Source organism: Meriones unguiculatus, chromosome 2, assembly GCF_030254825.1.
Source record: "Meriones unguiculatus strain TT.TT164.6M chromosome 2, Bangor_MerUng_6.1, whole genome shotgun sequence".
In the NCBI taxonomy this organism is placed as follows: Eukaryota; Metazoa; Chordata; class Mammalia; order Rodentia; family Muridae; genus Meriones; species Meriones unguiculatus.
In genome coordinates, this window is record NC_083350.1 from 50,074,012 (window position 1) to 50,101,577 (window position 27,566).

The 27,566-nt window shown below is 48.8% G+C and overlaps 2 protein-coding genes across 21 annotated transcripts in view; one reads left to right on the forward strand and one right to left on the reverse strand.

The window, feature by feature from the left end:
• Diaph1 (diaphanous related formin 1) overlaps window positions 1–8,181 on the forward strand; it is a 91,434-nt gene extending 83,253 nt beyond the window's left edge. For both annotated transcript variants that reach the window (XM_021651232.2, XM_021651231.2), the window contains 2 exons: window positions 52–138; window positions 6,266–8,181. In XM_021651232.2, coding sequence (XP_021506907.1) covers window positions 52–138; window positions 6,266–6,423 — 245 coding nt within the window. In that variant the 3' untranslated portion in view covers window positions 6,424–8,181. The remainder of the gene's footprint in view (window positions 1–51; window positions 139–6,265) is intronic.
• Window positions 8,182–9,913: 1,732 nt separating this feature from the next.
• The window catches only part of LOC110557101 (protocadherin gamma-C4), a 188,042-nt gene continuing 170,389 nt past the window's right edge, over window positions 9,914–27,566 (reverse strand). For all 19 annotated transcript variants that reach the window (XM_060377391.1, XM_060377390.1, XM_060377396.1 and 16 more), the window contains exons 2-4: window positions 24,983–25,041; window positions 16,664–16,752; window positions 9,914–11,872 (exon numbers count right to left, since the gene is read on the reverse strand). In XM_060377391.1, the coding sequence (XP_060233374.1) occupies window positions 11,646–11,872; window positions 16,664–16,752; window positions 24,983–25,041 (375 nt within the window). In that variant the 3' untranslated portion in view covers window positions 9,914–11,645. The remainder of the gene's footprint in view (window positions 11,873–16,663; window positions 16,753–24,982; window positions 25,042–27,566) is intronic.

Here is a 27,566-nt window from a genome sequence, read left to right on the forward strand (position 1 = left end):
GCTGTGCTAGTCTGGCTGGAGAATTTACACCTCTGTCTTTGTTCATGACAGAGGGAGATGAGACAGGTGTGATGGACAGCCTTCTAGAAGCTCTGCAGTCAGGGGCAGCTTTCCGACGGAAGAGAGGGCCTCGCCAGGGTAAGTAAACAGATGGAGCTCAGTTGGTTGTTGGGGGTTGGTGCGGCGTCTCTGCTCCTGGTCATGCTAGCGGAGGACTAAAGAACAAAGTGATGTTCCAGTGTTTAGAAACTTCCTGTTTCCGTGCATTAAGAATTGATTTTCTAGGCCTCTTCCTCCCGCATTACAAAGTTCTCACAAGGATCCTTTGGAGGCCTAGATGTGATGGCTTCTTACTCTTCTGTCAGAGAGTAAGAACTGCAGCAGAAGCATCACTGTGACAGAGTTAAAGCCTCCCATTTGCTGGTGGAGGGTCTGTAGACACATTTGATATGAGCTTCACTTGGAAACTGCGAGAGAGAGAACACAGTGGTATCTCTAGGACCGGTGGGGCCTGACACACCCTGGAAGGAGGACCCTAGCCAAAGGTGCAGATTGTACGAGCCCATTTATAACTCGGTTTCATGGCCCGAATGGTTTGCTGTCATTTTCTTGTAATAACTGGCTACCTCTTTCTATCTGTACTCTAAATACTCAGGAAATTTTCCTCCCACGAGCTCCTCTGAATATGCTCTGAAGCCCTTTCTAAACAAAACAAACAAATCCCTGGTACAACTCGTTCATCACATGACAGCTTCTGAGTACAGGGTCTCAAAAGGGAGGAGAAGTAGGTATGAAGGGCTTAGAACTCTGGTTAGGGCACTCAGCTTTACAGATAGGCCTCTGTATGGCCACGATAGCTAATGGGACTCCTTTGGTACTTGGATTCTTGAAACACTGTTTCCTACCCAGCCCCATAGTACTGTAGGCTCACTGAGCTGTCCTCCCTGGCCCTCTTACCTAAGCCCAGTCTGCTTCCGACTCTGGTGGGGAATTCCCTTTTCAACCTCTTCCTGAGGGGTTGTACTAGAGACCCAGATGCTTCCTATACAGGAGACCAGGCGTCAGTGACGTCCCTCTGTGGGAGGTGCCCCTGCCTCTACTGTTTTCCTATGAAAAACCAGGGCTTGCTAATGGAGAGGAAGGGATTTTGTCAGAATAACCTTTTTAGTAGAGAATCTAAATTAGTCAGTGTACTGTCTGGCAGATAGAGAGACAGTGGAAGGGGACTTTAGGAAATACTGAAATTAAAAGAAGTTGAAAACAAGGATTGCATAGTTTAAGTCAGCTTCCACTTGTACTCTTGTCTTTCTGATCTCCTTTGCTAAGGTCACCAAATGTCTGGGAGATCCATTAAAACATTTCTAGTTATGCCAAAGAGCTTTTTACACTTGTGTACTTTGAATCAGAACAGAAAGCGAGGCAGCAGAGTGGCTTGCCAAGGAGTTAGGCTCTTTTCAAAAGGGGGAGGTGTGTGGAGTTTTGAAGTACGGGGGCTTCAGGGGTTGCAAGCTCCCTCCAAGGCTGCTGCACCCACCTGCTCTATTCTTTGGCTGGCTGTGTCTCATGACCAGTGGTTCTTACCATTCCTAAGGCTGCGACCCTTTAATACAGTTCTTCATGTTGTAGTAGGCCCCCAACCATAAAATTATTTTCATTGCTACTTCATGACTGCAATTTTGCTACTGTTTTGAGTCATAAATATCTGATATGCAGGATTTCTGGGATATGGCCCCCAAATGGGTCAAGATCCACAGGTTGAGAACTGCTGATGATGACCAAGTGCTGAGAGCCAAAGGACCAAAAGCACTGTCAGGTTTATCTGCCTCACAGTCTTTCCATTCTCAGAGGCCACTGTCTATTGAAAGACACTAGCTTCTTCCCTAGGGTCTCCAGGAATGTTAAAATCTTCTAGTCTCTGGAGACTTGAGGGAGTGGCCATATACAAAGACCCATTGAGGAGCTGGAAGAGGAGAGTTACTATCAGAGCTGGTTCATTTAAAAAGTAGCCTGCAAATTGCTATGGTCTGCAGGGTGTGGAAAACAATGGCTTGAGTGTCGAGGGGAAGAATCCATGTGATTGTATTAGAGCTACTATTTCCAGCTGTGATTGAGTCAGCTTGTGGTTTTAATGACTCAACTTTATCTCCAATCCTGAACTGCATGTAAGCCACTCATATACTAGAATGAAAGTCAAGAAAGACATCCATCTCTCTGGAGTCTTCCCTATGCTGTCTCCCAGCTTCCTTTTAAACTTCACTTATGCTAATCGAGGTCTGTGTTAGATCCCTACTATTGATCCGTGTCCACCCTGCTCATATGTAGGAGGAGTTAAGACACTACCTAAGGTCCTGTCCAAGCATAATGATAAAACCAGATTGTACCCTGCTTCTGTATATCCAATCCAGGGCTCTTCCCATTAAGCCTGCATTACTGGATAGGAAATGACAATGATCTCTATCTGGGCCAGAAAACTCTGGCATGCGATACTACAACAAGATTTCTGGGTGTGGTGAAATTGTACCAGGGAGGTTTTCTGATGACCCCCTTGTCTGGAAAGAGTTCCCATATTACTACTCTTCCCCAATTTTGTCAAAATAGGACAAGAGGTATAATTAGGATAGTTTCAGACAAGGATGAGTTATTTAGGATGATAATGACTGTCCCATCTGTCCTAGTTTCCTCTTCCCTGAGGAAGCTTATTAACAAGAGCACTTCCTCTTTAGTGGTAGTTCATAGCTCATGTCTCCGGACTTTTTTTTCCTGAACCATTAAACTTTTTTAAATTGAGCTGTGATCTTAGTACTCCTTAGGTAGTGCTTATCTTGCTTACCCCAACTTCTAGCATTCTAGCTTTGACCATTTTCTCAGGCTCTACCTCTACCCCAAATCTGAGGGCCCGTTAATAATTGTTCCAGAGCCTACACAGTCAAAGCCTGGCCTGGTTCTGAAGTCAATTTCCTGATTGTCTGGTCTGCTCGGCATATTGGTAATTATGGAGATATGTCAGAAAGTGGAATGTTGGCGTTTCCTTGTTTCTTTCTTCATCCGTTAGCAGAGTTTTCTCCTTCTTGGCCGTGGGTCACTTTGTGTCCATCCCTTAGTGTGCCTGCTTTCACGGCTTGGGGGATTGTGTTTGCTCTGTCTGTCCTGTTCCCCTGGGTCTTAAGATGTGTGTGATGAGTCAGAAGTCTTGTGAGTGTAGAGATACCCTGAAGTTGTGCTGGCTGAGGAACAACAGGGACTCCTAGAGAACGCAGCCAGAGAAAGCAGCAGCATGTGACTTGCTGGAGCTGCTAGCTTCCATGCTGTTCCAAGGCCGGTGTTCAGAGCCTATGGAATCAGCAGTTCGCTCCCGTTCAGTCACTGGAGCTAGACGGATGTGTGCATGTACATGTATGCATAGACGGATGTGTGCATGTACATGTATGCATAGGCGGATGTGTGCATGTACATGTATGCATAGACAGATGTGTGCATGTACATGTATGCATAGGCGGATGTGTGCATGTACATGTATGCATAGACAGATGTGTGCATGTACATGTATGCATAGACGGATGTGTGCATGTACATGTATGCACACGTGCAGCTGCAGCGAAGAGACACTCAACCACCATTTTTCTGGACATGTCAGTGGGATCCTGGAGAATTGAGCGCTTTAGAAAAGAGTGGGAAAGAAACATGAGGCGAGACTGAGAAGGAAAGTAGGAAAAGCACATCCATATACCTTTATGGCGGTTGCTGAGGCTTGTTTCCGCAACGCAGCATCTAGCTTGGTGAAGCGCTGAGGGTGTAGGTTTCACACACACACACACACACATACACACCACGTGATGCACCTAGATGCACCCATAGGCTGTCGGCAGAATTTTCACTGTTTTTTCTCCTCTTGGTAGACAACCCTTTGTGTCCTTGGGAGGAGGAGGAGGAGGAGACCTCTAAGTTGGTAATCTGTGGGTGGATTGTGTGCTCCCTGCCTGCCACTCCTTGCCTGTGGGCAGCCTCTGCCTGTGTGAAAACAGCAGCTCGGGGTGCTGGCTCTGCCCTGAGACTGCCAGCCCTGGAGAAGGCTTGGGCTTTCTTAGCAGTTTGGCTTCTGCCTACCCAAAGCTATTTGTTGGCCCAAATCAGACACTTTGTGGCCCCTCTGGATGCTTCCAGCTCATGGCCCTAAGTCCTGCAGCCATCATTAGGGGTGCTGGACCTGTCCCTGGTCCTTAGAGGATTAGTCACTGCTTTTTCCACTCCAGCCTTTTATAAGTCCCAGGAGGTTTTTGGGGTTGTTTGTTTTTGTTTTTGTTTTGGAAGACACTTTTGATGTATATCCCTGGCTGTTCTGGAACTCTATGTAGGTAAGGCTGTCCTGGAACTCACAGAGATCTGCCTGCTTTAGACTCCCAAGTGCTGAGACTGACTGTGGGCTACCATACCCCAGGCTTTGTTTTTGTTATGTCACCATTCTCAAGTATACAGTTTTGGAATCATCACAGAATTGTGCAACTGTCACCATTGTTTTATTTCAGAACATTTTTTTCATCTCCATAAGAAACCCTATATCCATTGACAGCTACTTTTTAATGTACACATAAAAGTTGTACTTTTTTTTTTTTGGAATATCTAATGATGTTTTAGTGCATGCACAAACTGTAAACAAGGTAAACCTTTCTCTGGTAAGGAGCAGTAACTTGGTTCTCTCAGCAGTCTCTGGTATTGCATTTTGCTTGTTTGTTTGTTTTTCTTTTCTTTTTGGTTTTTGGTTTTTCAAGACAGGGTTTTTCTGTGTAACAGCCCAGGCTTTGTAGACCAGGCTAGCCTTGAACTTACAGAGAGTTCTGTGATTAATGGTGTGTCACCACACCTGCCTGTTTTTTTGCTCTAGGTACTGACATCAACTTGTTATTAAAATGTGTGTATGCGTTCATGTACTTGTATACATGCCATGTCTTTGCACCATGCTTGGATTCAAGAATGTTTACTCACTGGGCCATCTTACCATCCTCTGACATGAGCTTTACATTTTTTTAAGTTAAAATCTTCAGTAGAAGCAAGCAGTATTGTGTCTTTAGAAATTTTGAGACAGGGTCTCATAGCTGAGGCTAGCTTCTAAGTGCTGGCCTTCCTTCAACTAAGAATGCTCTTGCTTCAGCCTTCCAAGTGCTGGAATTACAGGTGTGAGCCACCAGGCCATCTTTTCTTGTTATTCTACCTTCTATTTCTAAGGACTTCCTAAAACTGAGCAGTCACAGGAATCAATTTACAGCATTTATGGTGTTTATGTCTGGCTTTGAAGACTCTAGGTTGCTTGGCATATATGCAGTCCCTACATGCTGCTTAAAAGAGCATGGGACTAGGTGGTCATCATCAGATGGGCATGGTCCCAAGGAGCTATTTTCCTGTTGAGGATACTGAGGTGTAAAGTATGGATTTATAAATGAGCAGGAGAGACCTTGGCTGAGATTTCTGTCTAGGATACCCCTCGTGGTCATCCTTGGCCTTCTGGCGTACTTTTTTATATTTTCACCACTCAGTGTATGCATGAACACTTGTGTTGTACACCTTGAAAAGGTGGGAAAGAGGCAGGCATGTGGACCTTGGTTGTTGGAGAAATGCATGGGAGTATGGTTTGCATGTGATGACAGTTAGTGGCCGCACTCTTCTTTGCAACAACTCCTCGGAAGCCAACTAAAGGCTGCCATTAGGCTACAACATAGTTTCACCCATGAGCTTTCTTTGGGGTGCCTAAAAAAATAGCAGTACTGTGTACTAAGCTTTAACATACTTAATTCCAACAAACCTAAATGAGAAGTTGGACTTTGAGTACCGTTTCTATTGATACATAACAAAGCCAACACTTAAAGCCCAGTTTGTTTTTTTTAAATTCTTTTTATGTGTCTGTTTTGCATATGCATCCCATGCATGCCTGGTGCCCACAGAGGCCAGAAAAGGGCATTGGGATCACTGGAATCGAAGTTACATAGATGATAGTGAGTTGACATATAGGTGCCAGGAGCCAAACCCAGGTCCCTCTGCAAGAGTAGCCAGTATTCTAAACTGCTGGGCTATCTCCCTGGCCCTTCAAGTATGTCCTATTCTATCTAGCTATATCCGAACCTTCGTATTTGCATCCAAAGGTATATTTTACATTGGGAAGGCCTCTGAACCAGACACAATTGCATGGCTTCTGGCTGAACACCTGCCAGTAGAGTTGTGAAGAGATTAGAAACCAGGCCTTCTGCGGACAGGCTCTTATGTCTTCTCTTTGCAGTCAACAGGAAGGCTGGATGTGCAGTCACGTCTCTGCTAGCCACGGAGCTGACCAAGGATGATGCCATGGCTGCTAGCCCTGCTAAGGTGTCCAAGAACAGTGAAGGAGTCTCCACAATCCTTGAAGAAGCCAAGGAGCTGGTTGGCCGTGCAAGCTAAGCTGGGCTTTATGGCCATTGCTGCTCCTAGGCAAAGCCCAGACTGTCTACCTGCAGCATGTGCCTAAACAGTCAAGGGGCTACCCCTTGCAGTGGCCACTCCACCACCTGACCCTGTCTTTCTGTCTGGCCTGCTGCTCTCTGAACATCACACACAGCTTCAGCTGCCTAGAGGCCGGAAGGAAAGGACTATCAGTGTAGGGGTGGCCTGAGCCCAGCCCAGCCAGCCCTGGCTATTGTATTACCAAAGCAGGGTCCGTGTTTGCTGCCTTAACCCTGTCTCCTCTGTGTTGTCCAGAGGACCCGGTCTCAGACAGAACCCAGCCTGCTTTCTCAGCCCAACTTTCTAGTGGGCCTCTCCTTAGGTCAATCTTGCTGCATTTGTGCTTTTTTTTTGTTTTTGTTTTTGTGTGTGTGCTTTCTCTGGCCCTGAGAATAGCATGGGACTTGTGACCCTTTGGGCTAGATCCTCTCACTGCTGTCACCTCTGCTTTTTCTCCTGGCAGTTATTTATTACTAGTGCTGTGGCATTGGGAACTACTTCTGCAAAAGCAGCAAGCAAATCCCACCCTTATCCACTTCCCTGGGAAAGGTCTCAACCACTCTTCTCATTCCACTGTGGCCCAGGTCTGAGCCATAGGCAGGTAGCTAGGGTATAGTGACAGTGTGGGGCCCGCCCCCTGCCCGCTGCCATGCTTTATGCCCTTGCCTCCATGGACCCTCTGCAGCCCTCCACCTCTACCTGAAACTCCACCCTCTGAAACTGAGCCCCCTCCCCATTCCTTCCCCAGAGCTTTGGTGCATCTCATTTGGAGTGTGGGCTGTAGTGTGACTATCCCAACACCTCACCCCCTCCATCCAAGGAAATGGGAGGTGGAGCCTCCTGCCTGAGAAATTGTTTTGCAAATGGATCTATTTTTATATGAAAAAATTTTTTAAGAAAAATATCTTTGGTCCCCTTTTCCCTCCATAATAAAATAAACTTTGATGGTAGGTTCAAGCATTCCTGGGGTCAGTCCTGAACATGGCCTCAATGTAGGCCCAGTCCCTCAAGACTAAACCCTGAGGCTGAGACAGACCCTTCCCTAGCCTCAGTTCTGGGGCAAGAGAAATTTCTCTGGGTGGGCTGGGCCACACCATAGGGTAGCAAGAGCTCTGATGCTGTTTTCATGAATGTATTAAATTATCAAGCCAAATGTGCAGATGCTAAGTGGACACTGAGAAGCGGGCACAGGTGTGCCCAACGCCCCACTATACAAACAGTGAGTCAACTGGGTGACCCAAACCTCAGGAAGCTCAGATTCTCTGGCTTAGGGTCACTTTCTTGTCCTCCTCCGGCCCCTTTCAGCTTCCCCTCCAAGGCTACAGAGAGGGAGTGACTGTCCAGGCTTGACACAGACTTAGAGTTGCCAGAGCATGGAGTTTAGGAAAACACGAGGGTCAATACTGGGAGCCTTGTGGCCAGGAGGATGGTTTGGGTTGCTAGAGCGTATGTCTGAAGGAGCAGTGGCAGCTCCTGGGTTTTTTCCTGGGAAGACTGGTACAGGGGCTGGTTCTTCCTGAGCCACTTCCTTGCTCGCTGACATCTGGGGCTTTGACCCTTTTCTTTTTTAATCACTTTTGCTAAAATGCATTTAATTAAAAAAAATTTTTTAAGTAGAGGGGAAAATGCAAGCCCCTTGCCTCTTGGGCTTCTGGGATGTCATCACCTCCAATTTGATGGGTTTGTTTCCAACTGTCAATAAAGCATTGAAACATACCTCCAGCCTCCTTTGTAAAATTCTGGACTGGTTCTTTCAGTGGTCTGGGCTTCTCTTAGGTATTTCCCCACTCTGTTGTCAGATCATCAGAAGTTAACCAGTCTGGGAGACCAGAGCTTGGGCACGTAATGCATGGTAGTTTCTTCCAGCAAGAGCCCCCTCTCAGGGAGGTTTCCCTTGTTTACTTACAGCCAGCCTCTTCCACATTGTAACCCTTTGACCTGTAGCCCTATTTATTTTTTACCTCATGTCCAACTTCCCATTTGCCGGGCACCTCCAGATGCCACAGTTTCCTGGCCAGTTCCTATGTCTTTCATCCCCACCAAGTTAGAGGGGCTTAACCCTGGGACTGGAATCCCAACCTGGGTCCGAAGCCCCAGACCAAACACCAGAGGACTTACCACTAAGGTATGCTTGCCCAAGCAACTATAACCTCCACAAGGACACCTTACAGTGAGCAGGCCCGTGGTAGTCGGAGGGCCCTTGTACAGCCCTTTACTAGCTAAAAAAGCCTTTTAAATAACCCCTGGGCGTGCTCTGCTGCCCTCCTCCTGTGGCAGTGGACCGGAGGTGTGGGGGTGGCTACCTGCCTTCTCATTTCATCCCATCTTTTGGGGCCCACACATCAGTGAGGGCGTCAACCACAGCTGTGCTTTGCCCTGCCGTCTGCTGCTTTGCCAGGAATAGAAGAACCCAGGCACCCAGAACCCCGCCCTTCCAACACTGGGCTCCGAGAAAACCCTGCTCTCGTTTCAGCAACTTCACACACCACCATCCTTCCCACGCAAAGTCAAAGTCCCCGGGAAGGTTTGGTTTCCATGGCAACAGACCAGGCGGTGCAGAACTGGTAACCAGAATCCAAGGGAGGAAGCCCAGAAACTGCTCTTCTGGTTCTTCCGATGAACATGCCCTCACTGACCCTCCTGAAAACCTGTGGGGTCTGTTTCTGTCCCCCTCCCTCCAAGAGCGCAACAACCTGGGAGTTGCATGAGCCGTGGGGGGAGGGGGAGGGGAGAGAAGAGAAGCATCGGAGAAAAAGAGGAGGGGTCCCAGGGCCATCTCCTGCAAGAAAGAGACGGGCCCTCCAGGTAGACTTGCTGCTGTAAAAAGAATGGGGAAGGCACGTTCCACTGAGGCCCAGGTTAGAGCCTCTACGGAGAATTGCCTCTGACTGAATTCCTGAAACCTCTAGGCAGCTGCTGTGGAGGAGGGTAGGCGAAGGAGAATCCGCCCTCCTCTGGCTCAGCCCCCCTCCCGCGGCTGCAGGGAGGTAGCAGTGGGGAAGGGGCGGGAACTAGAGAAAAGTCCCGAGAGCCCTCCCGGCAGCCTTTAGGTTCCCACCCCCCACTCACGCTCCTGCTCTCCGCCCCCGCCCCCCATGCAGGATCTCCTTTTCTGCCTGGAGACAGCCCTGAGCATAAATCTGCGCGTTCAGTTGCACACGCGCTCAAAACTCCCCACCCCCACGATGGACTCTGCAGCGACACCACCGCACACTGACCCACAAGCACCAGAACAGTCCATCACATATTATTGGAGACTCCAGGGAATCGGAAGCATGCACGCCATATTCAACAGTCGTGTGCGGACTGCACATGCACACAATTCAAAAACAGATCAAGACGCTTAGTGACACAAAACCAAGACGCAAACAACTATGACCCTTTGATTCTATTATTTAGACCAAACCCCTCCGTTCCATCCTGTGTTCTTAGACAGACGCGGCCAGCCTTTCAGAAGAAACCTTTTTTTTTATTTTTAATTTTCGAAGAAAAAAGCCATATAAATATTAGAGTATAAAACTTGCGAGAGATATTGGAAGGGGGGATGGGCAGGAGCTACGTGACTAGGCGAAGAGAAGCTTTTATAGATAGAGGAGTCAGTACAGGGAGGGGTCGCGCCGCGGCGTGTGGACACAGCACAAAACACAGCACAGGCTGCGCAGGCAGATTGAGAATCAAGGACAGACGGCTGCGCACAGCCCACCGCCCGCTGCCCACTTGCCATCACGTAAAAGCACACCACACTATACATTATTGGCTATTCTACACCAGCCAGGGGAGGGGGCTTCTACACTACTGTTAGGGCTGGGGCAGAGGCGGGTGGGCAGAGGGAGTTCTATGCACAAGGAGGCACTGGGGGGCTTTAACCAGTCTCTGGCCACGACAGGCGGCCTGGGGGCCTGGGCAGTGGCCTTCTGAGAAGAAACGGCACCTGGTATGGTGGAGGCCAGGGTCTTGACTATAGGAGAAGCCTATAGCCTATAGAGGACTATAGTGGAGAAGCCCCATTATTGGCTGAGACTCTATGGCCACTTGGTCCCTTGTTCTAGCTCCTTGACTCGACCCAGGGGTCAAGAATGGCCTTGCTGGGCCTCTGTTCCAGCTAGGACCACTCACCCTCCCACCAGGGACACCTCTGGAGTACCCAGCACCCACAGACGCCCCTCTTTTCTCTCTGGTCCTAAACCCACTTAGAAGTCTTCTTGGACTGAAATCCATTGGTCCTGGTGGCTCAGCCCAAGCTGCCCAGGCTGAACCAGGGTAGAGGGGTCTGGCCTGGTGTTTGTCTATGGCTAGAATGTGGGGACTGGGCCAGTACCCTGGGTACATACAGAGCCCCGTGCCAGACCCTATTTATGAACAGGCTGTTTTGTCCACTGCTCCACTCCCATCAGTACACACTCAACTTCCCTTTAGTTTACCACCCCCTACTGTCTCCAGACATGCAAAGGAGTCTCTTCTTTGAGGAGTAGGGAAGTCACAGCATGCAGTGGGAACATCAAACAATGAAAAACAAAAGACTGGTCCCCAGGCATTGAAAGGAGGCTTGGTAGCAAAATGCCTTCCCCAAATCCAGCAAGCATCAGTACCGGGGGAGGGAGGAGGGATGGTGACTGTGTCCCCAAAACTTAAGCATTGGTTTCAAGGCTCCAGAAGGACGTGAGAAGACTGGTACCAAACCATGCTTTGGGAGAAAGCTGAACTGAAGGAGAGGCCAAAGGGTCATGACGCTCTCCCAACTTTTCAGAACTAGGAGCCCGCTTAGGTCACCTGTCACCTCAACAGCCCCACTACCTTGCTCAAAGAGAGGGGCTGAAAGGAATGGGGGGGTGGAGAGAGGATGAGCCTGACTGAGTTGGGGGATGGAGGAGTTCAGCTGGAACTAGAGGTGAGGTGTGGTTTTTTGTGTCCATAGGTACCCTACTACCCATGTGGGTACAATCACTGATTGGATAAGGGGTTCCCAGCAGGACTCTCTTTGCATATTCAACCCCTCAGGGCACAGAGAGGGGTGTTGTTGACTTGGGCACTTGTTTCTGTTTCCCAACGGGGAGCATGGCCTTGGCTCCTACCAGTATCCTGGGGTGAGCCCTGGAATTCTGAGGCCTGGGTACAAGTAAGGACAATCTGGACTGGCTGGGGAGGGAGGCTGCCCTGTGGCTCAAGGCCTGGCCTCCACGTTACTTCTTCTCTTTCTTGCCCGACTTCTTCTTGTTGCCGTTACCACCTGCTGGAGCCTTGCCATCTCGTTTGCCAGCCGCATTGGTCAGTGTGGCATTGCTGCCGGGGATGTACACATTCTGGCGGTAGTCGGGCACATGCTGCAGGGTGAACTGGGGTCCGTATCGAGCGCTCAAGCCCATGGTGCCAGCGCCCCCTCCCAGAGTGGAGCTGCCATCAGCGGCTTCTGCAGAGACAGGAAGAGCAGATGGTGAGGCAGGGTCAGTGACACCCCTCCCCCCCCCAATACTGCAGTCAGTGAACATGGCTAGAACCCGGCCTCTGGGAATAGCGTGGTCACCAATGCAGGGAGCTGGGGGAGAAGGGTGACAAAGCGTAGGAGTTCCAGCTCTCTTTCCTCCTATGATCCTCAGCAAGTAGAGCTAGCATCCCTGTGCCACCCATCCATTTTCTAATCATAACATGAAGGTGCTAGAGAGTTTCCACTTTGGGTGAGAATTAAATGAGAAGATGCTTCTAAAGTGCCTAGGATAGTGCTGTGTGTGTGTGTGTGTGTGTGTGTGTGTGTGTGGTGATTGCTCAAAACGTGCTAGCTGGCATTTCTCTCAGGCTTCAAGTTCTTGCTCCTGGCTTCTACACTGGACTATGACTTGTGCATTACCCTCCCCTAACGATGGCCTGGAGAAGCACCTCAGCAGTTCTGCCATTAATGTGTGTGCAAGGGTGTTCTTCTGTTCGGGTGTACCACTTAGGTCAACTTCCCCCTAAACAGGAAGAGACTGAAGCTTGGAGTGGTCCTTATCTGCATGGGAATGAGATCTCCAGATGACTAGAGTCCAACCAGCAGCTGAAGCACAGAAATAACCCATCATAGGGGTTCTATGAGGATTAAATGAAACAGATGCTCAGTGCCCTGGCACTTGACAAGTGCTTAATAAATGCTAGGCACTACTGCCAGCTCACTGTCATCCTCACGTCCGATTATACTCGGTTATACTCTTTCTGAATGGAGCCGGTGGTTGGGAGGGAGATGGGAGTTTGACTTTCAGATACCCAGCTGGAGGCTCTGAAACTCTATTCCCAGGCAGAGAATTAAAGCCCCAGGAAGGCCCTGCCCCACCTGGCCAGGGGAGAGTTTTCCCCTAGCCTCTGCCTCCACCCTAGACCTTGGAGCTAGTAGACTAAAGCCAGAAAGGCTGAGTAACTCTGGGACATCAACCAGGGATTGAGAAATTTTTCCAGTTTGGGTAAGAGGGAAAAGCAAGAGAAAGAAGAGCAGAGAAGTGCCAGAGTCTCTCTCCACCTCCGCTCCCCAGAGTCTGGATTTTCACAACCCTCCATTTCCAGTCCCCAAAGTCCTGGGGCTGAAGGCCTTCTGGGAGCCTTCAGCCTGGTAGGAGGGAACAGCTGCCCACCCCTCCTCAGCCCTTTCAATTTGCTGACATTTCCCTAATTAACTCCAGGAGGTAGCAGTCCTCCATGGCCCACCCCTCCCCTCGGGCTGACAGCCTCCTCCAGCCTGGGAAAGGAAGGGGGAAGGGCTCAGATCCAGTTTCAAAGAGCCAGGATTCCAAAGTGATTTTAGGGGCTTGAGAAGATTGTGTGTGTGTGTGTGTGTGTCTGTGTGTTAGGGGCTTGAGAAGATGTTGTGTGTCGGCTTCCACCTCCAAGCACTCAGTACGGAAGGAATGCGGAGGAATGGAGAAGTGAGACTGCGCAGAAAGACAGGAAGTGCTTCACTGAGTGACAAGGAAGCGGGCCCGCCACATTCTACAAGCACCCAAGGTTCTAAGACTCATTCAGAATGGCCACTTTGTGGGAGTTTGAAATTGAGATGAATCAGGGAGGAGAGACTGGAGATGCAGAACGGACTCTCCTGCCGGGTCAGCTCCCCTGCCCGGTCAGCTCTGCTTTAAGTGGCTGCCTGATCTTGTCTCAGGGCCTACAAAACTCAACTGCCCCATGTCTGGATCTGGATCTGGGCTTGTCGGGTAGGGTGGGAGGGGGGTGGAGGGGCTGGATTGCCAATTTTGGTTCAGAGACTCCAGTGGATTTTCCAGCTATATCTGCCCCCCCCCACACACACACACAAAAAGATCCACTGGCCTAAGCTTAGGCCCAGCGTTTTCTCTTACTCCCAGACAAAGACTTAGAAATGCAAAGAGACAGGATCTTTTCCAGCTGGAGGAAGGGTGCTGGCCTTCCTCCAGCTCCAAAGTCATTACCACCCTCCCCTGGTCCCCTTAATATTGCCAGTCTAAGTCAGACAAAGACTCCACAATAGCAACAGCCAGAGATAGCCAAGGAAGCGAGCCCAAAACGGATAGAACTGCAAACCACAGCCTGCTTTTGGGTGCACCTCCTCCAAGTGTTTATTTAAGAGCTCTCTCAAGGGTCCCTCCTTTCTCCCCTCACTGGGCTGGCTGGGCTGTGCTCCCGGAGCCTTTCAGGCTCTAGGGCTAGGAAGTAGGTGCGAAAGTGAGAGCAGGGCCTGACCTTGCCACCTCCATCCTCCAGTCTATTCCCCAGAGCCCCTGGCTCAGCCTTGGGTCAGGTCCTGTGTGGGCTGGAGGGGTGGAGGCCCTGACAGGGGAGCCTGCATTTGGCCATGGCACTACTCCAAGGAGACCTTCTGGGAAGGTTTTGGGCTATAAATACTGTTTCCATGTCTGTTTTTAGCATCTGAATTTGAGCTTAAAACACTGCTTTCTGGCCTTAGGGCTTAAGGCCACAATAGCTGAAGAGACCTGTTTACTTCCCTCAAGAGCTGGACCTGGCATCTCCCCAGGCCTAGTGTGTGCAGTGGCCTCTCAAGGATCTCAGCCCTGTCTGGAGAGGTTGAAAGCCCCCATCATCTGCACCACCCCTCCCCGCCCTTTGGTCAGCTATAGGCCAGGCCTCATTCAATCACAGACATCAAGGGTAAGATTAGAAAATCATAACAAGTAAAAATACATGGTTTTCAGCTATCTCTGAATTTTGGGCAGAAGATGAGAATTTTTTTTTTTTGTAATAATTTGCCTTGTGCAAACAGTTTAAGAAGGACTTAAGAGTAAAACTGTATATGGCTGGGCGGTGGTGGCACAGGCCTTTACTCCCAGCGCTTGGGAGGCAGAGGTAGGCAGATCTCTGAGTTTCAGGTCAGCTAGGGCTACACAGAGAAACCCTGTCTCAAAAACAAAAAGCATATATTCACTTGCAATTTACATTTAGCTGGGAACCTCAGATTTTATGTGGCAACTCTAATCAGAGAGAATAATGGAGGGGGCACCGGGAGGAATTTGGCCTCTAGGTCTAGTCACCTAAGAGAGAAGCAAGGCTGTACCTAAAGGCCAAAGGTGATGATGGAGGAAAGAGCATGTCCCTGGGAGCAAAACTGAGTTAGAAATTACATCTGTGCTGAATCCTGGGAAGCTGCAGGTGAGTGGCATTTCACATCCCTCCTCCAAAAGCCAAGCACAGCTTGCCTATAACTGTCATTCTAGAGAGGATTAGTTAAAGCCCCAAAGGTTTGATTAGCACACATCCTGCCATGATTACAGGGATGCTTCTCCTGGATTTCTACCTACCCCAGCCACACTCAAGAGCTTTCATGTGTTAGGCCCGGGCCTTATTCTTCTGTAAGCTTTCCACAGGCTGTGCTTTCCTGGGCCAGACATTAGTCCTTATCAACAGGTGTTATTAGATTATTTTTCTTACAGTTTATTTTATTTTAATCTAATTGTTTGGATTAGAATACGAAGTGATGAGTTTTACTGTGGCTCTTTCGAATCTGTACTAGATTTCAGATTCTGATGCTGGCATGTGCTTGCCTAGCATCCACAAATCCCCGGGGCGAGGGCAGGTTTCATCCCCGGAACCTTATTAACCAGGCAGAGTTTCAGACAGTATAATCTCAGCATTCAGGAAGTGGAGGCAGGAGGATCAGGAGTTCAAGGTCATCCTCAGAAGTATATGGAGTTGGAAACCAGCCTGGCTACATAAGTCCTTGTCTCAAAAGAAAGAAAAATGCTTTTGTTTTTCCTCTTTTATCCCTCCAGGTCAATAAAGATAATGATTAATCAATTATAGTACTGTTACTATAATCACTCTCTGCCAAGCCTATGTTGAGGACCTTATAGTTGACCCTCAAACAGCACAATGAGATGTATAAATATTTCATAAGTGAAAGTGGGGCCCACGGGGGCTTGAGAGTATACTTAATGCCTCATTCCTAAGTGGGGACAGCAGGACTTGAACCCAGGTTGGCCTCCTTCCAAAGCCTGTGCTCTAAGTGTTAGCGAGCTGGTTCTACTTGCCTCACAGAGCACCCTGTGACTCTGCATGTACAACCACTGGCTGAATCCTGAATTGATGCTACGACCAACTGAAGCCCTTTCTTAGCCTTGTGGGAAAACTACAGTCCTGGTCTGGAGCCCAGGGGAGCAAAAAAGACCGGTCTTGTTAGAATCGGTTGGGAATATCCACACCCACTAAGGGGCACTAGCATGTGCCAGGCCCAGTACCATACTCTGTGCCTCTCCTTCAGTCCACACTATATAATCTAGTGGGGTTGTTGTCCCATTTTCTTGGCTGAGGAAGCTGAAGTTTAAAGAGAACAAACTGCTCCATGTTACAAGGTCAGTATGTGGAAGAGCTATGGTGACAGATAGCTATGTGCTAGCCCTTTCAGGGGTCGGATTTGTTTGGTTTTGAGACAGGGTCTTGCTTTCTAACCCAGACTGACCTCAAACTCATGGAAATCCTCCTGCCTTGCCCTATGGAATACCGAGATTACAGGTGTGTGCCTCCATACCCAGCTCACAGCTAGACTTGCAACCATTCCCCTCACATCTCCTTGGTGGATAACATGCTCACTTTGCTCTCAACCCCTTTGCTATCCCTCAGCATGGCGCCATGTCATGGATAGTCACCTGATCTTCCAGAGAAGCCACACAGACTTCTACCCATCCATAGGTATGAGGGCAGCACCCTGCCCACGGTTTCCCACCCTATCATACCCATGGGTACCACTTACCGCTGGCAGAGGCCAAGATCATGGCTTGCAGCATCTCTGTATCAAACTGGTTGTTGGGCCAGGTGCCGGTTTCATCACCATTTTGGGAGCTGGGGAGACAATGACAGAGTCAGCCCCACCCATTCTCCCCCAGCCTCTTCCCAGAGTTCCCAAATCCCCACCCTTATCCTTTATCTCCACCCCATGCCTAAGACCTGCTTCTGAGTGGAATAGGAGGAGTTAATATAATCCTTCAGAAGCCAGAGCCCAATAAATTTATCCCCCCAGGGTCAGTCAGCCTTATGCATACATTAAGTGAATGCCATCCCTCCATCCTTCGTGATAGGGTGTGATTTACTGTCACAGCCTGAGATGGCAGGCCATCTTCCGAGGACAATGAAAGAGGCAATCGGAGGGAATGTCCCATAACTAGATGAAGGGCCAGGAACACAGGAGGCCCCAGAATACCCCACAGCAGTTTCCTAGACTCAGGTCTGATCAGTGTTCTCCTAAGCCCTCAGGCATAAAGTCTACAGTCACACCAAACTGGCCATCCTGCTTCCCAAGCATGCCCATCCCCCTCCTCTCCCAGTCTGTCATCGGTTTCCCAGTGACTTCCCTTTGAAGCTCACTCTTGCTGAGCACAGAATGGCAAACCTCAGCCTTTATTCTAGCAATGCAAATAAAATGTGTTCCAAGGTCAGAGGATTCTAAAATTCACCAGGGCTGGGCTGGGCCCTGTCCCATCCGCTTCTACCTTATACTGACCTCTGTGGTGTGGGGACCGGTGTGTCTGCCTCCTACTGAAGCACCCAGTAGGAAGCCTGAGCACCTGGGACTGCATTCGGTCACTTCACTGTGCATTGAACACATGAAGTGACTCATGTTTTTAAATATATTAAGGGTGCTAAGAAATTGCAACTGATTATGCTCAATGATGACCCTTTCCATGGTGACAGTTTCTGAGTGTGTCTCCTTCCTTCCTTCCTGTCTCAATCAGTCTGTTTTGTTGTTGTTGTTTGTTTGTTTGTTTTTGATTGTTTTCCTGACAGTCTCATTCTGTAAGCCAGACTGGCCTACAACTCATGTAACCCATGTGGGCCTCAAACTACAGCAATTCTCTTGCCTTGGCTTTTCGAGTGCTGGGATTATAGGGGTACATAGGCATACCTAGACATCGTGTGGGCTTTCAAGGATCGTATTAGTTTGCAGAGGTGAAGGAAGGAACCACACACACATTCTGCCACACACAGGCACAGTCTGGCATGAAGACGTTCCCCCAGTAAACAGTAGTTGCCTGGCTGGGCCTTGCTGGTACATGCCTATAATCCCAGCACTCGAGAGGCTGAGGCAGGGGGTTATTTGAGAGTTTCAGATTAGTCTGAGCTACACAGAGATAAAGTTGCCTCAAAGAAACAAGTAAATATATATATATATATATATATATATATATATATATAAAATTACCAATGAGAAGAGCTTCAGGGAGAGAGTTAGGTCCTTATGAAGTAAGGTCCACATGAAGTAAAAAGAAGAGTAGCTGGGCATGGTGGCACACACCTGTAATCCCAGCTCTTGGAGAAGCAGAGACAGGCAGGTCTCTGTAAATTCCAGGCCAGCCTGGACTACAAAGTAAGTACAGGACAGCCAAGGCTACACAGAGAAACCCTGTCTCGAAAAAAAAAAAAAAAAAAAAACCCACCCCACCCCCCAAAAGAGAAGAATTTAGTTTCAGGGCAGACCCTGAGGAGTAGAAGAGAGCAAGTGCATTCGTGTTTGTGTGTGCACGTGTGTGTGTGTGTGTGTGTGTGTGTGTGTGTGTAATCCTGGCAGTCTGAGAGAAGAAGGTTGTGGGTGTAAGGGCAGCTTGGGTAATATAGGAAGACCAGTCTAAACAAACAGACCAAGGAGTGGCTTGGTGGTAGAGTGGTTGTCTAGCATGCAGGATGCTTGGGGGTTCTGTGTCCAGCCTAGCAGAAGGTAAAGAAATAAAAACAGCTTCAGATGGATGGACATTATGATGTACATCTGTAGTCTCAGCATGATGGAGATCGAGGCTGGGTGATCAGGTGAGCCCCAGAGTTAGAGGCCAGCCTAGGCCACACAGAGAGCTTGTCTCGAAGAGATAGGTAAACAAAAACGAGAATAACTGTAATGAATAAGTCTGGGGACACAGCTTTTCCCAAGTGAACGAACAGCAGTTCTGATAGCAGGACAAGCAGATGTCAGATGCTGGTAACAGGACAAACTGGCATTAAGTGCTTCCTGATGCGGTCAGTAAGAAGTCCAAAATACCACCTACGGAATGTTCCTACCGAGACTGTTGAGAATTCAGCAAACTCTAGACTATAGGCATTTAACAGACTACAGGTCTGGATGCTTTAAAATAGCTCTTTCATTGAAAAAAAAAAAAAAAAAAAGGCAGGGCAGGGAAGCTGTTTTGATTTAAGCAGGAGGAAGAGACAGCAACCACATGCAATTCGTAGGCCTTGATCAAATTCTAAATTTAATTTAAAAATTAAGATTAAATTTAAAAGAAGAGATTAAAAGGACACACTGAGAACATTTGGGAATGTCTGCTAGTGGACTGTGTATTATTATATTAATGTTAAATTCCTCAAATATGATCATTCTTTTGTGATTGTATAGGAGTTCTAAAGGGTATGCATTGTATCAAATGTTCTAATGCCTGTAGTTCTTTCACATGGTTCCTGAAGGAAAGAAGCTGTGCGCACACGCATGTGCATGCTTGTGTGTGTTCAAGTGAATAGTGAATCTAGGTTTGTTTGTTTGTTTTTGAAAACACTCAATGTGTGTACTGGATGATGGTGGCGCACGCCTTTAGTCCTAGCACTCAGGAGGCAGAGGCAGGTGGATCCCTGAGTTCAAGGCTAGCTTGGTCTACAGAGCAAGTTCTAGGCCGACAAAGGCTACATGGAGAAAGGAGAAACCCTGTCTCTGTGTGCAAAATACAAAACAAAAACAAGTCACCCAAGAGACAGAGCGTGTGGAAGACAGCTCTCAAGGCAGGGGAGGGGCCTGGAGAGTTCCTCAGGAACTCTGCATTGGGGATCTGCATTGGTTGGGGAAGCAAAGTGAACACTGAATATTTTGGCTTCCTTCTCCCTCAGTTCTGGAGAGCTCCTGAGGCACTTAAAAGGGGAGGTTGTCATGGTGAGATTTAACTATGTGAAACTCTTGTCCCCTAGCAAGAATGGAGGGTGTGAGGGTCCCCCAAAAAGACAGGGATCCAAAGAGGTAGCTTCATGAAAACCCTGTCTCCATGAAAATCCGGGAACCTCAGTCTTGGGTGACTGAGCTCAGGGGCCGATCAAGGTGTGGGACAACACTCGGAGACAACTCAGGTCAGGAGGTGCCCTGGCAGTGGGTGGTATTGCTGCCACGGTGGTAGAGGTGAGTGCAAGGGTAGCCTGGAACCATGAGGACTGGACTGTCAGGAAAATGCTTGAAGACTACAGGCCAAACAGGTGGGCAGGCTGCCAGCTTTCTAGAAGCTGGGCAAGAAGTTACAGTGGGAGGAGGGGTGCTGTGCCCTGGACCTGCTGGTCCATGTGTTCATCTGTTTCATTCCTAGAACCACCCTGTAGATAAGGGTTATGATTATCCCTGATTTCCGGCAGATGAAGGCAGGGCTTGGAGGCTTTCTCAAAGTCACACACAGCTAGGTCGGTGGCAGACATTGCAACTCCCATCTGGCCTGATATGACCCTAAAGCCCATGATGATCTCACACAGAGGAACTTGGCTTCAGCAAGGCAGCCTGGAACCCCATCAGCAAATTCAGGGGCCTCTTCCAAGATTTGAAAACAAAAGTCAACATGAAGGAGATGGACTGCGGGTAAGAGCTCATTTTCCAAGCACTCAACATATTTTGGCTATCCTTGCATGTGGAGGTTGGGGATAGGGGTTGGGCTGCAACAAAGTATTCCCTGTGTTGCGCTAAGAAAAAGTGAGAAACCCAGGAAGGCCACACTGACAGTAGCCTATACTTAACTGTGCTCAAATGTGAATGCGCGTGTATTTGGTTAGCAAAGCGAGACTCTATTAGCACCATATCTGTATCTATATCTATAAATATATATCCATAGGAGGTGCATTATATAATACTTTAATGTAATGACTTTTGAAGAGTTTTTACTGACATGGGGGAATTCATATAACATGTTATAAAAAAGAAAAAATAGGCTGCAATGATACTGGAAAGATGACCTCAATTTCTATTAAAAAAAAACTAGTAAAAAAAACCAACCTAGTAATATTATGAACGAGTTTAACAAAGCTTATGCATGCTGTGTGACTATAGAAATAAAAATGCTTAGAAAGATATATAATAAACATGTTAATGACTCAATGAATAAATTGCAACCAAAAGATAAAAATTATGGGAAAGAAACATTTATACTAAAAAGGATCAAGAGACTGAGGAGATACTAAACCAACTGCAAAATGCATATTTAAAAAAAAAAATATTTTTTTTCCCAGACAGGATCTCTATGTAGCCCTGGCTATCCTGGAACTTTCTCTGAAGACCAGGCTGGCCTCAATTCTACAAAAATGTGTCTGCCTCAGTTTCCAGAGTGCTGGGATTAAAGACATTTGTTAACACTCCCAATAAAGGACAGAAATCCCAGATGAAATTATGTAATGTTTAGGATTTGCTTTGAAATAATTTAAGGGGTACAGGGTGGGGGTCTCAACAACATAGGATAGGACAGCAAGTTAGGAGCGAATGGTAGGACCTGAGAACTTAAGCATACTGTCTATTTTCATGTATGCATTTTTTTCTAAATTAAAATGTTAGTAGTTCTTCCTAGATTATGGAGTTTCTCTCTCTCTCTCTCTCTCTCTCTCTCTCTCTCTCCTGTTTGAGAAACAAAGTGAGCTGGGAACCGAACTCTGGCTTCTGGAAGAACAGCAAGCGCTCTAAATCTGTGAGCCTGAGTCTTCTCTCCAGCTTGAGAATGTACTATTTTATGAGCAGAGAAAAAAAAAAAAGGCTGCTATTTGTTTGTTGAACAACTGTCCAATCTCAGAGGGGAGTAAGGGGAGAGAGTGAGGGAGAGGGAGAGGAAGAGAGAGAGTAGGCATAGTGTCTCAGAGAGAAGGAATAGAAGGACACAGATTGGAAAAGTGTATAATGTAGAACCATGAAGAACAAGGTGGTACCAGGGACTCTGGGAACAGCTGCCAAGCCAGGCAGAGAACAGGTTACAGCCTGAAAGAGAGAAATAGCTTGCTGGGCTTAAGGCTTGGAACGACAGTTGTTGAAATCAGAAGCCAGATGATGACCTAAGAAGGCAGTGTGGGAAGGAAAAACACACAGCAAGGACTTTGGAACAGTATTCTTTCCCTTTTGTCTGGGCAGTGTGACCTGTTGTTGCCTTGAACTTTGCCCTGGGTTCTCAAAGACTTCAACACTGTCCCTGCTCTAACCCTGATGGGGTTGGCCAGATGGGCTGGCAGACAGTGGACCAGATAGTGGGCAGAGAAGCAGTGGAGGGCTGTAACCAGGATTACACCGAGTACGAGAAATTGCCTTTCTTCATCCAGTTTGCTTATCAAAATGATACCCAAGAGAAAACTCCCTGTCAATGTGTTCATTTCAAGAGGCCTCACCACGGGGCCTTTGCATGGGTCCTTCCTACATCTGGAATGTTCTTGTCTTCAGGTGGTTGACTTGCACTCGACCCTTCAGATTTCACCCACTCTGTTGCCTTCTGATATCATTCTGCCATCTGACTAAGTCAGATCCTCATGCATGCTGCTCTTTACAACACTCAACACACTGCCGACTCCTTGAGGTTGGGACTATCTCTGTCTATCTCATGATGCAGGACTGCAGAAGGGCCTCACCAGGGGCTAAATGAATGGAGGGATTCACCCTTTGGATTACACCCTGATGCTTGCTTCATCTTGGCCACTTTGGGCCTGAGTCAACCACAGCAAATTAACTACGGAAGGGGCCTTCTGAGCCTTTTTCATCTCCTCAAAAGCTCCACTGTGGACTCCAGGCCACCAAAGCCTCTCACTGATGAGGAGGGACCTGCAGCACAGGAAAGATGTTCCAGAGGGGTATATGAGAAACAGCTGTTGGGGCATCCAAGACTAGCAACAGCTGTTGCTTCAGGGCCAGGGTCTTTGCTGGCCAGGGTAGAAGGAACACAATTGCCCAATCTGGTCAAAGCTGCTGCAACTCAAATGTCACCTTCCTGGAAGCATCCCCTATTACACTCACCCTCTTCTTCACAGAACTGATTTGTAACTGGAGGGGGTTTTGTTTGTTTTTGCTTTTGTGGTTGTTTGTTTAGTGTGATTTGTTGATGTTGTTTCCTCTGGTGACCTGGGAACTTCAGGTTTGGGGGATGGTGTCTGCTTTTTCATTCTTACAAGCATGTTAGCACAGTGCCTGGCTCACAGTAGATGTTTAATAAAAACTCAATGAATGAATACAAGAACAACCTACAGAAGGTTGGCAAGGCCAGCAGGGAAAAAGGAAACAGCTGGGGTCAAAGCAGGGGCAACAGCAGCCCCATCCTTTTCGGGCTCCCTTCTAGGGGCCCTCTAGGAAGTGCTTTGCATTCCTGAAGCTGCAGACAAGCCTGGCCATGCCTAGGACACATGCCTAGGAGCTGGAATCTGCCTTTACTCAAAGCTTCTGGTTCTTGTAGCTAGGGATTGGTTGTGAGGAGAAAGCAGAATGGAAGCCTCTAAACTCACCATCTTAGCATCTGGACAAACATAGGAAGGGAGCAAGCCCAAGCCTTGCTTCCCTGCTGGACTGACTCTTCCCAGCTCCTAGCTTCTGCCTAGCAGCCTGGCCCAGATCCCATCCCACGCCCCTCAGACCAACTGAAGGTCTTTCTACTGAAGTCCATCCTCCTCCCCACCCCCATAGGGGGTTCTTGTCTCAGCAGGAATTTATACTGGATTGAAATGAACAGCTGGGGCAGTTAGGATGGGAGGGTGAGTGGTGGAGAGCAGCTATCAAAGGCTCCATGTGTGAGGGGCCCCGAGGAGGAGGAGGAGGAGGAGGAGGAGGCGCCTGGGTGCTGGCTTGCCTACAAGTGCCAAGAAATGAGACAGGGATTGTGTGTGTGTATGTGTGTGTGTGAGAGAGAGAGACTGACTTTGAATGAGAAGCAGAATAGACATGGAGACTGAATGGCACAGTGAGCCTTAGAACAGAAAGGGAAGCAGAGAGAGAGAGAGAGAGAGAGAGAGAGAGAGAGAATAGGATGCAGCATGGACAGAAGACCATAGTGACACAGGAAATGATTGGACTGGGAGACAAACAAAAGAGGACAGGAAGGGGACAAGTAAAGGGACAGAGACAGAGAGAAAGGAAGAACAGTCTACCACTAGGATCAAATGTCTTCATCCCTTCCACTTTTATTGAGCACCATGCCACAGCAGGCACAGGACAGGACAGGTGCAGACCAGGGCAAGATGACACAGGTGTAAGGGATGAAAAAAGGAAGAGGCAGAGACTGCCAACCAAGACAGACTTTGGGGAGGATGCAGAGAGGAGAGAGAAAGTGGGGGAGAAAGAGAAGGCAAACAGGGCAGGGCAGGGCAGGGCAGGTGTGAGTTCTCAAGGCCGTTTGGAGAAGCAGGGCGAGGGAGACCTGCCTGGGCTCTCCTTAGGGCAACTTTCTATTTCTCATGTTGCTGTGAGAACACATCATTTTATAAGCAGTGCCATTTCCAGCTGTGTGGTTTCCTTTTCCTACTGCTGGGCTGAAGCTCTCTTTTTCTCCCTTCTCTCTCTCTCTTCCTTCCTCCTTCGTTCCCTCCCACCCCCATTTTCCTCCAAGGTTCAGGGAAGGTTCAGACTGGAGAGCCTGCTTTTCTCTTGGCCCACTTCCTCTACTCAAGCCACAGACTAGAGCCCTGCTCGGAAAATGTAAACACAGATAGGTACAAAAGCCTTCCTCACCCTACCCCCACCCCTGTCTATTCTTGGGTCCCACAGAGACAGGAAATTGGAAATAGGAAAATGTGCGTGTGGCTGGGAGAAGGAAGAGGGTGAGTGGGTGAATTTTGCTTCCAAAATAGGCGAAGTAGACATCTCTTTTTGGGGTGTGTAAAGCAGCCCCCCCAGGAGACAAAGAGGGTGAGTGGGTGAATTTCGCTTCCAAAATAGGCATCTCTTTTTGGGGTCTGTATAGCAGCCCCCCAGAAGACAAAAGCCTCCTTGAAATCGTGAAATGAGGGAAGAAGCCATTTGTAGAAAATGCCGAACCCTCCCCTCATCTCCTCCTACGTCATCACCGAGAAAAAGCCGCAGAGAAGAGGGTGGGCTGTGGAGTCAGTCACCTACCCGCTCGTGCCAGGTCTCTGGGCTTGAGAGAAACGCCAGTCGGTGTTGGGCGGGGCTTGCTGTGGAGAAAACAGAGGAAAAGCAGCTGAGTACCCCACAGCAGTGAGGTGTTACCGAGCCCCTGGGAGAGGGGGCGGGGAGTGGGTAAAGGAAGGCAAAGGGACAAGGGGTAGGGGGATGGTATACATGTCTCCAGAAGGTGGGGGTGGGGAGAACCAACCCTAGGACTAAACAAAACACTTCATCTGAGCTGTGAACAAGCACAGATTTCTTTGCTGAGGAAATGGATCCCCCTTTTCTGTCCCAGGCTCGGAACTTCCCAGCCCAAAGACTGGAACTGGGGAAAGGGTGCAGGAAAATGGCCCTCCTCAAAAGGCAGAGGCACGTTTAGATCAAACCCCAGCAGCCCTAGAATAGAAGCATTCAGCTCCTCAGCTGGGAACAAAGCAAGCTGCAGCAAGATGGCTGCTGCTCGGGGGTAACCCTTTTCGTGCCAAGTTGTGCAGACACGTTCCAAGGGACACCTCCTCCAGGCCCTTGCTCTCAAAGACCTCTTCCCACAGCTAAATACATTATTAATTTAGGAGTCACGCCAGCCTGGGCCTTTATAGGGCATCCAAGGCCCAGGATGCCTCTCACCCCCAGAACTTCATACCACACAATGGCCTGTGACTAAGGAGATGAGAACAAGGCAGCTCTGTCCAAGGCAGAGAAAATGGCTGGGATGGATGGAGTCCAGAGGGACCACATTCTACAACCTCCGCCACCGAGTAGTCCTCTCCCACCCAGCTCAGAGTGCAGGGCTCTGCAGCCACCACTTAATTTCCAAGCTCCGCAGGTCCTTCCAGGGGATGTGGTAGCCCGCCATACATTCCCCTACAGCCATGACTTCACCAGTTTCTGGGATGTGCTGGGTAATTAATTCTCACTCAGGCTCCCAAGGGGAGGAGTGTGAGCATCTCAGATTACACAGGGGAGAAGGAAGACCCGGGACTTGCCAGTGACTCACACTGAGGTTCACAAGTGACAGCAGTGTGAGTGGAACCCAGAAAGCATTCCTGGTGCGTCGGGTGCCGTGCTGGGGCGCTGTGGGGAAGGGTGCAGACCCTTAGCCACTGTACCCTTTGACAGTAGAATGAGCAGGAGGATGGAGTTTGTGATCTGACAGGGAATGGAGCGAAACTCTACACCCATATGGGAAGATCGGGGAGAAGTTTGCTCAGTGAGGGCTGCAGAGAAAGGCAAACCCAAAAGACTTTCTTCCACCCTTGAGGTCCTGATGAGGAATGACTTCCATCCTCTCTCATCCTATCAGATGCCAACCATCTCTTGCTCAACTTTACAAGTTCCAAGTGCCAAGCTATTCAAAACACACACTGGGGTTAAACAGGCCTGTGTTAGGCTCTGGATCATCATTTATTCTGACCTTGAGAAAGCTGTTTGACCTCAGTGAAAGTAATGACTATCAGGCTAATACAAATAACAATGCAGGAACGGTGGTAGGAGGGGCAAATGAAATTTCCTGGTTCTTATTGGTTTGGTTGGTTCTTTCTGTTTTTTTTTTTTTTTTTTTAAGATAGGTTCTCTGCGTGGCCCAGGCTGTCCTGGAACTCACTATATAGTACAGGCTTGCCTCAAACTCAGAGATCTGCCTGCCTCTGCTGAGTGCTTCTGGCTCTTTAAGGAGAGCTCTTTCAATCAACTTATATGAAGTATCTGGAGATGTTTCAGCATATAAATGCCACACAGTAGAGGCAGGGTGGAGGATGGACAGACTTGGAATTGAAGCTTCTCGGTTTGTGGAGACATTTTTTTTTTCTTTTGCCATTTCAGTCTCCCTGCATCTGAGGGCTGCCACTGGCATCTGGCAGAAGCTGTGGTTTTCCCATCTGTCCGAGGAGGGAAGATTTGCCAAGTCTCATGTCCCTGATCATCCTCCCAAACCATGACCCTATATCTAGCAAATTTTCGACGGAGCCAACGCCTAGTTTTGAACCCGTAGAGTAGGAGTTCTCCAGGCTCACACACAGTTCTAGGAGTAGGAAAGGGTCGCTGTTGACACCGGGGTCAACAGCTCATTGTCCAACCAAAGCGCTGTCTCATAAGAGGGGCTCTATCCAGAGTCCCAGTCCCGGCCAGACTGGGGCTAACTGGTTCCGCCTGTCCCGAGCCTGGAGGACCAGCATCACTCCTGACATGCAGGACTCAGCTCAGGATGGCAGGGACAGTCAGCTTGAGAGTTTGGGGAAGGCTGGGGAGAAACTCCTCAGTCCTCGCTTGGTCCTGCCCAGGCTCGACGTGGGAACCTCACCAGGTCTCAGTCAACCACGAGCACCTTCCGGGGGGAGGGGAGGTTGGGCGGGGCAGCTCAGAGGGTGAACGGGGGAGGGACGGCGCGTGGGCGTGACCAGCACCAAGGCCACCGGCCAGCCCTAGCCAAACACCAGTGGTTGGCTGGAGCTGGAGTAAACAGAGTTGAAGTGAACGGGACGGGCGAAGTCACGGAGGGTGAGAGCGGGGAGAAACTGAGGGGGAAGACTCAAGAGTGGCAGATCGCACTGGAGCTGGCGCCCAGGGGGTTGCC